At 35.8% G+C, this 14,340-nt stretch overlaps 1 protein-coding gene across 1 annotated transcript in view; it reads left to right on the top strand.

Moving 5' to 3' along the window:
• Positions 1 to 1,428: 1,428 nt before the first annotated feature.
• The window catches only part of LOC131072884 (choline transporter protein 1), a 30,421-nt gene continuing 17,509 nt past the window's right edge, over positions 1,429 to 14,340 (top strand). The window contains exon 1 of the mRNA XM_058009179.2: positions 1,429 to 2,889. Coding sequence (XP_057865162.2) covers positions 1,667 to 2,889 — 1,223 coding nt within the window. The 5' untranslated portion in view covers positions 1,429 to 1,666. The remainder of the gene's footprint in view (positions 2,890 to 14,340) is intronic.

The raw sequence follows: 14,340 nt of genomic DNA, 5'->3' as shown, positions 1-14,340 counted from the left end.
GCAGATGGTGTGGCATAGATTTTTGTACTTGAATGTCAGCTTTCAAAGCCTACCTTTGGCATGAGTTACTCCATCATTCCCAATGTTTGTGCGCAGGTTTCCTTGCCCCTTCCCATCATTTCAATTCTGTCTCTGCACGATGGCATCCTTTATGGACACTCCAATTTTTTTGAAGGTGACATTTGATTGGTAGCATCGACACCGAGTTTAACCTGGGTCATGTCAAGACCAACTGTCGAGTATGCATAAAAGTTCCTCAGATTATTTCCTTAAAGTTTTCATTGCTCTCTCCATAATGGTAATGGTTGTGTATCAATTGGTTTGTGTGGGATGAATCCTTAATCATCTATAAAGAGGCTGGGAGGTCTCTTTCTAGGCATACAATTTCGAAATTCTGATAAGACGAGTTTGGGAACGGAAATGGATACCCCTATTTAGTTGGTGAGTACTCAATGCTAGATGGCTTTTCTAGGCAAGGCAACAAATCAACGCCTAAAAGTAGTTTTTTTCTGGAACCGAATGGTCTAATGTTAGACGCCATTAAAATGGTTATAAGTGAGGAATTTTTTATTGCAAAGGATAGATACCATGTAAATATGTATTTCTCCTCTCGTTTTGTGGCTTCCTTGTTAGGCTTGGGAGAATCTAAGGGCCAAATTTTGGAATTGTTCAACATGCTAGTGCACATGGATTTTCTTGGTGATTTGGAGATAGTTTTGATAATGACACAATTAGGTGTGGGCATTTGTAGTTCAAGTGACATTCTTCATTATTAAACAAAAGAAATGCGATGGTTTGGCATTCTTTTATGAGAAATTTCGAATCCCTCACCATTCTACAATATCACCATCGTGTTGTCAAAGGCTGTTCATTTCTTAAGAGGATTACTGACATATAGTCGATTGTGAAAACCTAGTGGATGATGACGCTCATGAACAAGGTGGTGAAGGAGTAGCAGGCAGTGGCCTTAACCGGAGAGCACAAGGTCGAAGATGAGGATGAGGGTGAAATCCTTCCATCTGGTCATATTTTGTTGTCTTTTTTGATCTAATATAATGATACGACTAGAATTAGGACATATGTATAGTCATCTCTTAAGAACTTTCTCGATTAAAATGTTGTTCATTCTGCTTATTAATGGAATTTGTTTTAAGTTCGATATATAGTGTATATAATAATACTTAATATAGAAACTTGATAAATATTTTAGCTTGTTAAGCTATCAAATCGATTATAATATTTTCCTATTATTAAATGTAAAAACTAAGCTTATCTATCCCCAAATTTTTTTTTTAATTTTAATAAATTAGAAAGAAGGCACACTTTTAACTATTATACATGATTTTTTTTGTTTTACTCAACCGCCGACACTTTCAAAAATTTGACTAGGAAATTCTCAATAAAAATATTTTTAATCAGCGTACGCATTGAATTAGCCAAAACAAGCAGAAAAGTGGAAAGCTTGATCGTTCTGTCTGTAGAATAACAATATCATTCTACTCGTGTCAAGCAAAACAAAGCATATCCACCGAGTCCGACGCTTCGAAAACTTCTCCGTACGCAACTGTCAGCTGCATGTTCAGTTCCCTTCTCTTAATCAAACTCCAGAAGTCAAGAATAGAAATAAAAATTAAATGCACTTACAGGCATTTCTATGGTGTGAAAAATGTCTACAACGAAAAGGGGAAGTAATGGAGGAGATGTTGAATCTACAGAGCCACTTCTCGAAAAATCCAGTCAGCCAGAGGAAGAAGAAGAAATATCTTCTCAGAACTACGGTCCTATCGGTTATAACCATGAAGGCAGGTTTTTTCAGGATATTGCTTTCCTTATTGTATTTCTGATTCTCGTTCTTTCGACTTTTGCATTCGGAATTTTTGCAATTGCCCACAGAAATGGAAATTATGGAAACTTGGAGTCCTACGTGTACTTTAAAAACTCCTCTAGTTGTACAAAAACATCTTCTCTCAGCACTGATCCATTTGGTAGGGTTAGTACCCTCGGGGATAAAAAACTAGAGTTTCATGGCAAATTAGGGTTTCATTACAAATTAGAGCATTCTGGGGAATTAGGTCTTAGGAAATTAAGGTCTGATGGTGAGATGGGGTTTCATCGAGAATTAGGGTTTCAGAAGGTATGGAATGTGGCTTACGAGCAGTTAGTTTTTATCAAAAATCATGCTGTTATAGAGGGCACCAGGTATTTACTGAGGGACATTGTTTGGACACTTGTAATAACCTTGGTTTTGAGTGTTCCCTTCATATTTGGCCTCTTGTGGATTTTGAGAACATATACAAGACAGATAGTGTATATCTGTTTGCCTTTCTTTGTTATTTTGCCTATTTTTATCAACGTGTTCTGGTTTGTGGCCTGCACGCTGAGCAAAGATTGCAAGGAAGCAATTAATCTTGCTCTCAGGATTTTCATCCTTATTTTGATTTTTGTGCTGATTGGGATCATTGCCTGGATCATCTTTGCCAACAGGCATAGGATAGAGCTTGCCATTAGAATTTTGCAAACTGCTTCAGAAGGCCTTGCGAGGAATATCAGATTGCTGGTTGTTTTGCCCAGCTTAACAGCTGTTCTTTGTGTATATTTTGTGCCTATTATAGTATTTCTGAGCTTTGCTCGGCTGAATGGCAAGATCATTCCTAATCCCAAGGTTGTGGAGTCTGGTTATGCATGTGGGGTAAGCACTGGCGTTGATTGTTGCTTGTGGAAGCAGGATCGATGGGTTCCAGCTTATTATGCATTAGCCATCATTACAATGATATGGTCTGCTACAACAATGATTGAAGCTCAAGTGTACATTATCAGTGGCACCCTTGCACAGTGGTACTTTCACAGGGCTGACTGCTCTCCACCTAGAGGCATACGGAATAGTGTCAGGTTTGTATTGTTTCAGTTAAACTATTTGATTACTACATCTACAATTTCTAGAATCGCTACTTTACAAATCTCTATTTCATACCAGGAGTTAAAGATTAGTCTCAAAATGCAGTTGTTTCATAGGTCAATACTATTTATGGAAAAAGTTCAACATACAGAATTTTTAACCTTTAAAAAAAGTTAAAAGACACATTTACCAATGCATGGGTCATCTATCTTGGAGTTATTCACAAAAGATGCCACTTCACATCCAGTCTTGGATTTAAAGTCTATATAGAGAAACAATGATGTAGTGAAAGCGCAACTTTTTTAAATTGGTGGGGCTGTTCTGGTGCTAAATTATATGGTGCATTCCTAGCCCTTGTGAGTCCTGATATGGCACGATTCTGTTAATTCTGATGTCTAGATATTCGTGTGATCCCATGTGAATTTCCACTCTAATTATGTGATTTTCATGATATTCGGACTTCCTGATTGCCATTATTTCTGTGTTATTAATTTACAAAATCTATTGATCACCAAAGCATTCCGTAGACTGTATAGTTTTTATAGGCTGACAATTCTCTGTGGTAACTATATATGCTGATAATTCTCCATAGTTCATGTTATGGCATTATGAGATATCTAAGGCTTTGCCATATGAGGTATCTATGTGATGCTAGGCATCTCTATATTTATCTGCCACTGTTGTCTATGTTTTATATCTCAACAAGCTTTTTTGTATGAAATAATTGTTTTTGTACTTAGCACTGCTCCTTAGTACATTTCAGTTTTGAAAACCCAAATATAATGTTTATTTCCTATGTGCATACTAGTGTTTATGTTGCATAAGTGCCCACTATGTGAGGATCTTTCAAAGTCAATTTCAATGGTGCTAAGCGCAAAATTTTGATATTAGAAAAACATATTTGAACATCTAGGAGATTCCTGTTGTCATGGGAAGATTATCATGTACAGATTTATATAGTTAATCTGGTGTGCCAATAATTTCTCCAAAAAATATTTTGTTAAAATGCTTCTGGAGGTTGTTGCTTTGATCTTTGATTTTGCAGTATGGAATTTGTATGTATATACTTAGACTATTTTAAGTAGTGATTTACACAAATTTAAGTCTGCATAACTGTGTTGTGTGGTATTTTTGAATAATGCAAATGATGGTATTTGCAACTGCTCATATTTTTTGGTTTAAGCAGTTTGCTCTTCAGAAAAGTTCTGTCATTCTGCATACATCGTGAAAGATTTCTAGTGCTTATTAAAGGGAAAAAGATGTATTGTTTATTGTTTATTGTGTGCAGACACTAACTTGAATTTAAGGATATGTACATGGTACAAATCCTTATTCACCTTTTTTTGTAAAGAATTTTTTTTAACCCTGAGTGCTTTTAACTGTGTGCTTGTACTCATGTTTGTTCTCACATGTGCACATGCATGGTTCTGTTGCGTATATGCACCTACTTCTTTCATCTCTCTCTCTCTCTCTCTCTCTCTCTCTTTTGGCCCATTTGCCATTGTCTCTCTCTCTCTCTCTCTCTCTCTCTCTCTCTCTTTTGGCCCATTTGCCATTGTATCTCATTCTGTTTGATTGTTCTTAATCTTATCTTTTGACTCTTCTCTGTATGCAGTACTAAGTTGTCTGCAGTTTCTTTTTTCTTTTTGCCCAACTTTAATTTCTTGTAACAAATTAAAAGCATTTTAGACATAATATCCAAATTTTTGTGCAGTTATACTGCCACATATTAATTTTTGAAACTGCCATGTAATTGTCTGGTGGTCGACAACAACTAAGTGCTTCTTGTGCTATGCCTCTGTTCCCTATTTTGTGTCCTTTACTTGTTTTCTTTATCATGCTTGTCCATACTCTGTTCTCCATGATAATTATCAAATGAGTTTGTTAATGATACAACAATCCTCATAATCATTTCTTTATATGCAAAGCTACATTTCTACAAATTTGATATGAAAGGATAAGTAGATATTACACAGTTCTAGAACCAAAATGGCATTCTGTAGTCATCATAAGTCAAGCTTATGAACTTTCCTTTTCTTTGTTCACTATGCATACTGAAACCTGAGAAACTATAATGTATATACTTACAATTATTACAGCTCTATGCATTTTGTCCAAGTACAGTATCAACATTTAAGCCAATTTGCTGAAAGAATTTATCAGAAGTGTTTTTTGGAACAGACATGATCAGTGTAGGTTACTCAGTGCCATGATTTTGCTTCCAGCTATTAAGCCAGCCATCATTTTCATAATCCATACCACAAGCCTCTTCCTTAAGTATGTTTGTTTTCTTCAAAGCTTTCATCTACTCCAGCTATTGGCCCTTGCTGGTAGGTCTCAATCTGATCAGCTATATATTTTTTTGTAGCTCATTTAAAAGAAACATATTGGTTTAAAATTTCCTCCACTGAATTGACAGTCACTTCATAGACATCCATTCCAAAGCACACAATCTTTGGATGTACTTAAAAATCTATGACACATTGTCAATGACTAGGGGGAGTTTGTTCATCTTTCATTTTTTATTTCCCTGCCTTAACGATTCTTGATCCCTTCTCTTCTTGAATTTCAACCATTCAATTATTTGAGGGTCATTCTGATTTGCTAACTCTTTCTTTCTCCTCTGCTTCTATAACTTGATCAGGATTTTTACTCTGCATCTCTTCCCTTCAATATTTGGTATGGCTATTAATTTAACTGTCTTGCAATTGCTTTTAGATTGAGTTCCTAGTACCAAGCTATGTTTGGTAGGAAAATTAGAAACTGACCAGCAACAATGATGACAAACACCATTTAGAAGACACTGAAAAATCAGTACAAGTCTTTTAGTGAAATTGTTGCTTGGCTGAATCACTTCGCCACCTCCAATACCACACTCTTTATTAATTGCTGGTTTTTATCATAGTTGAAAAACTCAGACTCGGCAATAACTCGGCAGGTCCACAAAGTTTAAAAACATGGGACTTGGCAAAAACTCAGCAATTTTATTGAACATTTTAAATACATAAATATTTATAAACATTTTTCAAAATCACACATATTACTAAATTTGTTGAGCATATTACTATTTTTTTATCATATATAAATCAAAATTAGAGTTTAATGCCATATCATAGACCAAAAAACAAGTTCAACCTCTTAATGAATTACAGTGTCACTTCCATTAGCCATGTCATATGTAGAAGTTGCCCCATCTAAACAGATTTTTGGCAAGTTGTGTAATAATAACGTTTAAGTAAGTGCACTCAAGAGTTATATCTCAATTCCTCTTCACCCCCTCAGTGTAATCAAATTTCTTATTTGACAAATCCAATAACTAATGGGGATTTGGGAGTGGAGAACCCTATGGGGTCAACGGGCAGCGCCGCCAGTGTGCTCCTTGTCATGATATAGGGCAGTGTCAAGGGGCGGAGTCCCTGCCACCAAGCCCAAATTAAGGCCTTTCAAACCTTCATCACCAATGAGAATCATGTTTTGAAACCTTCACCATCAATGAAAATCATAGTTTTAAAACTCGTGGACTCGCCACGGACTCGCCACGGACTCGCGAGTCCATGGGAGCCACGAGTCGACTCGCCAAGGACTCGCGAGGCGAGTCCTGGCGAGTCCATCTGAAAGACTCGCGAGTCTTTTGCAAGGACTCGCGCGAGTCTTTTGCATGGACTCGCGAGTCTTTCAGATGGACTCGTGCGACCCAGAGAAAATGTCATGCAAGCTTTAAAATTGAGTTTAACATGTGAAAAAATTAGGTCTCTCCGTCAGGATTCATATATGGAATATAACATTTAAGTATAAGAAATGTCACTTATACTTTAAGTTATATTCCATATATACTGTCAGGATGTTTGAGAGTCGTTTCGGACCTCCAAGAGTTATAATGCAAAATCTAGTTTTTGGAGGATTCTTCAATTTTCCAGACTTAGTCAGATTTCAGGATGAGGAAGACATTCTAGACTTAGCCAAATTTCAAGGCATTTGAAGATCAAGATGACATTCCAGACTTTAAGTTATATTCCATATATACTGTCAGGGTGTTTGAGAGTGGTTTCGAACCTCCAAGAGTTATAATGCAAAATCTAGTTTTTGGAGGATTCTTCAATTTTCCAGACTTAGTCAAATTTTAGGATCTTTCGGCGATGCCCCTTGACCCCAACTTGGGGGCGTTGCCCCGAAACCCCCGTCGAAAAATATGGGGGGAAATTGCGCCGATGGAAGTAGGGAAAATTTAACCTCCGAGTCTGATTAGGCTCCATATAAAAGCATAATTAGCATTGAAGAAATCTTGGTATTATACATTTTAGAGTTGAAAGTTTGAAACTATGAGTATGTGACATGTGTAATGTTTCAATTATGGCTCTTATGTTCTCTAAATGCATTAATTTCTTTATGTTTTTTTGTAAAACTACGGTTTTTTTTTTGCCGAGTCCTTGCCGAGTCTTTCACGAGTCCGAGTCCGAGTCCAAATTTTTGGTTTGCCGAGTCCGTGGCGAGTCCGAGTTTTTCAACTATGATGAAAATCATGTTTTATTAACTACAAGCAAGAAAAACCAAATTATATGAATTTGGATGAGTTTTCCAAGGAAAAATCTTGATTTTCTATATTTACTTGTGAGTTTTCCAAGCAAAAATTGCTGTAAGTTTTCCATATTGTGTATATGTGGCATTAACCACTGAATCAACTTGATCTGCAATGAGGTCTAGGATGGTGGGTTGGTGGAAAACACAATAAACTGACCAGTGCAATGGTTGGACGAGAGGTTGATTGATCACTATGGTTGTTCCTACCATTTAGAATGTAACACAATTGACTGATCTAATTGAGTTAACATCTCTCACAGGACATACCAAAATGATTGAAAAACCTGGTGTCACTGTTAGGCACAGTGGATGATTTCCAAAATGAACCCAAACATGATAAATTACGTGTGTGTTGCCTTTGGTACAATGAGATTCTCTAGCATACAACCATGATGGCTATTTAAACAAACCTATGTTCTACAACAGACATTGAGCCATGTTAATGTTTTGTCATAGACAATCTACACAAGAAATCCATATTAAATTATTAATGGACTTTCAAGTTTTTGAATGGAATTGACAGTGATGTAAAGAAACTTTGTTTCTAATTGGATATGATAAGAATTTTGCTGACATTAAAATGTCATTTCTTTTTGAGGTGCTCTTTCTAATAGTGGGTTTTGTAAGGTTCATCTTCTGGAACATAGAGATGTCCAAACTTGTCTAACAAATAGAAGTCGGTGACCTGTTAACCTTGTGGGAGAGTGGTCTGGTGCATTCAAAGTGTGTAATTTAAGTAGAGTGAAACCTAGAATTTGTAAGCTTCAATGTAAGTGCTGTGAGAAGCGTAGTGATTGAAGGTCTGTTGAGGCAATTTGTGGCCTTATTCTTTCCTTTCTTATCTCTGATCACTAGATGGAACTGCTACAAGTAAGTTTTCCACTTCACATGGCACCTAAGTCACAAGGTTTGTGTTCCTGTTTTTATTCAGTGAGGAAAAAATTCAGACGTGTTCATCAGCTAATAAAAATTGGGAAAAACAAAACTGTGATCATGTTTGAAGAATATAAAAATACATATGCATTTTTATTAATTTTATTTTCAAAAAATAAAATAAATATGATAAATGGTGATATTAACGAAGGCATTTAAAATATTGACAATCATGTTATCCAATTAATAAAATGAATAAAAATAAAACTACAAATATTGATATTTATAATTACAAAATTAAATAACAATTTAAAAACCTTATGCTAGAAATTAAATACGAACTATACAATATTAATATAAACTTATAAATATGAAATATTAAATTAGAGTTATAGTTTATTACTTCTACTTTACAATTATAGTTTTAACTTTTATAAAACATGGTGAGGTCGACATGGCAGCATGGGATGAGAAGATGGCGGCACGAGAATGAGGTATATGGTGGCAAAACTGATCACAAGGAATGAAGAACAGGGCAGAATGATTAGGGAGCGAAGCACAATTAAGCAGTAGGATCATCAGAATTCAGGGCAGCTTTAGCAGTGCTCCAACACAACCATAGATAAAAGAGGAATTCCCTAACAGTCAGTTGCCCAGGTGCCCAAACAATGAGTTGCCCTAAGAAATATTTGCAATGCAGAAACACTGAACAATAAATCCCCTGAACAACAGGTATAAAGAAAATAGCTGTTGGGAAAATAAAAAATTCTTAGAATTTTTTTTAATTAAAGGCAAAAAATGAACTTTATTTGAAGAATTTAAACACTTATGAATAAAGTACACGTTTGTATGAACTTTGGCTAATATCAATGATTTTTGGTACAATAAGGTTTTGTACCATAATTACAATGCTGAGTAACATGACATCAAAATCAAGACAATAGCAGTAGTATAGCAGCAATAAATATACTATGACAGAAGTGATGGTAGTAACAGAAGTATAACAATAAATATATCATGTTGAGTAACATGACATTAAAATCAAGACAATGACAGTAGTATAGCTGCAATAAATACATAATGCCAGAAGTGATGGTAGTGACATGATTCAGGTTCATATAACAATAAATATATCATGATTCAGGTTCATAGCTAATGGTGTAACATGAACAATATATTTGAATTTCTGATTTCATTGTTCAAACTTTCGAAGCATTTGATGGGAAGCAGCATAAAAGAATATAGTACTTGTACAAGCACAGCTTTTATCAAAAAAGCTTTTTGTGTCACTTCGTGGCTGAACTTGTAGCTTATGTAGTGAAAGATCAGCCAATCTCATGTGCACCTCCTTATCAATCTGCTTAACATCTTCATGATCAACTTCTCAACGTGCTGCTAGCCTTTGTCAATATCTCCTAGATAGTCAATCCTAAAGTCGCAAGATACTATGAATTGCATCTAGCTTCTCTGCCTGTCTAGAGGTAAGCTTGTTCCTCTTAATTAAATGGATAAGGCCATATGTGGATCAATTTCTCTCTGCAATAGAGGAACTAGCAATTTGTGAGAGTAGATGTAATATCCCACTTGTTTTTAATAAAGCTGGCATTGTTGTGAGTTTTTTTCTAAAGAAGAATATGGAGTAGAAGCCTAGCCAATTCTAGATAGATTTTGTTGGAAATTTGCAGTTCACAAAGACAGATCGCAGGTGTAGTATTCTCAGAAGGAGATCACAGTGAAGAAGGTTTGTTGAAGCCGCCTGATGAAAAAGGGAAAGATTGACTCAGCCAAGTGTTTCATTTGGCCGCCTATGGTAAAAGACAATTTGGAATGTTGAAGTAGTTAAAAAGGGAGATCACTGGTTTGTGAAGAAATCGTGAAAGTTGTAGAAGCCGGTCGCAGCATTATAAGGCTGCCACCTTTGGAGAGGTATAGAACAAGTTTAAGGAAGTGTCCAAAGGAAGATAAACAATATTACACAAAAATGGAATTAAATAAAGATTAAGATGTTAAGAATGGTCAAATAACTTATGTATAGTTGCGTCTCCTAAGAAGACAAGGTATATAAGAAGGAAGGAGGGATCACCATATAAGGGGGAGGGCATAATATCTATTGTTCCTTGTGGAATACAAAATTTAGTTTCAGAAATTTGAGGACAAAACCCCTCAAGATTAGAAATTAAGGTTGGAAATCTTTAATACCTCTTATCAAGTTAGTGGACGAAACCTCTAACTTGGGCAGAAATTAGATATATTTTGAAGACATTTGTACAAAGGGAATTGGCTGCAAATTGAAAGAAGAATTACAAGCGCTAAAAGATAAGTTTTAGAGATACATCATTATTAAAATAATATTGTTATATTTAGTTTAAAATGGTCAGTTATGTCATTAGGATAGTATTTAGAAACATTCTTTATTCTTCAGTTAAGTTTGCTTTTCTTAGTTGTCAATCTTATCCCTTATGGAAAGATCTTTGTAATCTCCTATTTAAGGAGATTTTCACTCCTTACTTTAACATTAAAAAATTGTGACTTCTTTTTGTGGAAAATTGATGAAGGGTTTTGTCTGAAAATTGCAGGCTGGTTTTTTACTATGCAAAATTGTGTGGATTTTTTTTGCTGGTAATCACAGGTTTTCTTCTTCAAATCGTGTGGGTTTTAAAAAATTGTGGTTTTTTTTGCATGCGACAGACCTAAACAATCGTGGGTTTTCTTTTTCAAATTGTATGGGTTTTCAGCCTCAAGATTTTTTTTATCAATAAAAATCAAAGGTGTTTGGGTTTTCAAAATTTTTTCCTAAAAATTTCACTCAAAGCTATAGTTTAGCTTGTTTTTCATGACTTTGGATAGCGGGAGGGATGACTTCATTGTCCAATATTATGTTGGAAGGCAGCGAGAGGTTCAATGGTAAAAATTATAACACCCAGAAACATTGGATGCTCACAATCTTCGAGTATAGGTGCCTTGACTAGATTGTCCTTGGTACATACACTTGTCCAACAATTTCGATTAAAGAATGGGACAAATTCGATGAGCATAATCGTGAAGCTGTTATGCTTATCAAACTATTTGCCACAGATGAAATGCTTCTAGAGGTTCTCTCAAGTAAGACCTCTGCAAAATTTTGGACTCACCTAAATCTCTACACAAAACGTCAGATAAAGGCAATGCCTTCTTCCTCAAAAATATGTTGATAATGATGGATGAGAAAGTGTCTTTTGTAGGATCATTTGATGAAAATCAAAGACATTCACGATCAATTGGAGGTCATTGGTCGCAAGTTGGAAGAAGAAGATATGGTCGTGTTGATGTGTTTTTTATGCACATGCGAACACAAAATAAAATACCAAGGTATCTTATCCTCTCTTGAACAAAGTCTCTCATATGCTATGCTTTGCGATCAAATGAGACAACTCCAAGGTTACGAAATGTCATGTCTTGACTTGTGGATAAGTTCAATGGTTTGATGTGATAAATGCTGGAATCACAAGGGGACTTACGTTGTACATGAATGCTCAATCTTATCATGGATCAGGATAGTATGTTGATAACTTAGGATTTTGCAATGTAGTTCTTGACTCAACTCTAACAAGACTTTTCTAAAAAAATGACAAAAGGGAATAGGGTTCAGGAAATCTATTCTAAGCCTAGGAATGTATGAAATGATGAACAAATTTAGTGGAATCAAACCAGGCAAGGTCTCACCATCAAGTCAAACAGATTTTGACAGGAGCTTAGTGCAATCATCTAAGGTATACTTCATAGATTTCAAATTATTACCATCAAACATTGAGACCATCCAAGTTGATGCATATCAATGGACGTATAATAATTGAAGTTAAGCTTGCATAAATTTCCAGTTGACCACGCACGGCGCACTTACAATCAGCAAGAGGCTAGTGGTATGGATTGATGGATTCCACACAAATATACTCAACAATTCTTTCATTCAATCTATAACAAACATTGGAAGCAAATTCTAAATCTAAAATTCTAATCTAACTTGGAGGAATTGAGAACCTTGAATGCAAGACAACACCTGAAAAACAAAATCACCATCAAGTCGAACAATGATTTGTATTCAAAAGCTGCAGCATATACCAACAATTCTACAAAATCTCTCGCTTACAAATGTGAGAGGCAATGGGGTTTATATAGAGCCTCAAAAGAAATGAATGGCTCAGATTGATTCAAGATCAACGACCAAGATTACAAAATAAAACCCTAATTAGGGTTTGTTACAACTACCATTACATTGACCAATGAGAAACGAGGGTAAGGAAGATAAATGATATTTGGTGTAGCGCCATGTGTCACTTGTTCCCTCCTTGAATGAACGTTGACTTGGTACCCTTTGATTGAACGGATGGTGACTAGGATGCCACCTCAACTTGCCTTATACACTTAATCAATTTGCCTTGTACATTCCTCTTCTTCATAATGTTTGGAATTCCTTATGATACTTTGCGTTTCATCCTTATGTTAAGGAATTCCATGAACTGTTCCCTCCTCATGTTTGGAAAATTTTCCCGATCTTGGAATCTTAAATTATTTCCTTGTATTGAAATTCTTTGATGTAGTTCTGGATTTCATAATGTGGAATCCTTTGTGTTCATTTCTTGAACTTGCTTTCCTTCATTTGTTCATCATCAAGGTGAAGTCTTCTTCATGATTAATCTAGTTTGCATCTTTGCCTTTGGAATCCTTGTCCTGAAATCCTCTTCCAATCCTTGAAGTGTTGATCTTCCTTATCCGCATTGCGTGCATCCTCCTTCACCTCAAGCCTCGATCATCATGCTTCCTTTCCTCGGAACAATCCTGCAAAACAAACAAGCATTGAATCAAACATCCATGTGATAAACTTGATTTCAACTTTGGTGGGAAATCCATCCGCATAGGGATGGTTTAGTCCTCAAAACCATCCGCATTATCCTTGTCCATTCTTTCACTTGGTGGAAATTTGATGTCTATCTGGACAACTTTGTTATTGATCTTCATCCGAATTAATTTGTCCCTTCCTCGTAATTTTGTCTTCGAGTGGAAATCCGACCCTCATCCGGACTCATTGTCCTTGAAAATTTTGTGCTGATTTCATCATCATTTGGAGTGGAAATCCGGACACCATCAAGACTTTGTTCCTAACATTTGTCCCAACTTGTGATAGGTAGTCTTAGAAAATTGTAGCACCGAATTTGGAAAATATGAAGGTCCGGATTGAAATCTAGAAAATTCTCCTCAAGAAAACTTGGTTTTTAGACTTAGGATAAGTCTGATTGCAATAAATAAGTCTGAAGACATACCTGTAAACTCAAAAAATGGCATGATTTGGTGCCCAAAAATGAATGTCCAGGTCTAAAAACACTCTGAAAATGGTGTATTGAAGTCTGATTTTCTGATTTCCAAGTTTGAATACACCCTCTGAAAGTCTGAAAATGGCTCCAAAAAGTCTGAAGACACACTGAAAACTATGAATATCAATGGCTGGAAGTGGTCACAGCCATGTCACATGCTTGCATTTGAATTATTTTACCCTCCAAAACTCAAAAATGGTTACATCTGGGCATAACTATGTGGCTGGGAACAAAGTATCAGTCTGAAGACAACCTTGTATACTCAGAAAAATATAAAAAATGGTGCCCAAAAGTATACCACAACTCTGAAAATTCTTGGAAAAGTCTGATTTTTAGTTCTTAAAGTCCGAAGACACCCTTCCAAGGTCCAACAATGGCTGCCCAATGTCTGAAGACAACCTGCAACTTCAATCAGTCATTTAAACTTGTCGCAGACATAGGAAACACTTGTATTTGATGGATTTCACCTTTCCAAAGTGAAGTTTGTCAAATCTGGACACAAACAAAAGGCTGGTAAAAAATATCTCAAGTCTGAAGACAAATCTGAAAGTGCAGTTTCAGACTTAGATCAGCAATGGAAGCTCTAGAAAATGCTTCCAAAACTCACCGAAAATGATGCACAATGAAAATCGCCCAAGTGTGGAG

This window comes from Cryptomeria japonica, chromosome 11 (assembly GCF_030272615.1).
Source record: "Cryptomeria japonica chromosome 11, Sugi_1.0, whole genome shotgun sequence".
Lineage (NCBI taxonomy): Eukaryota > Viridiplantae > Streptophyta > Pinopsida > Cupressales > Cupressaceae > Cryptomeria > Cryptomeria japonica.
The sequence above is the reverse complement of the archived record's forward strand: the minus strand, read 5'-3'. Positions and strand labels throughout refer to the sequence as shown.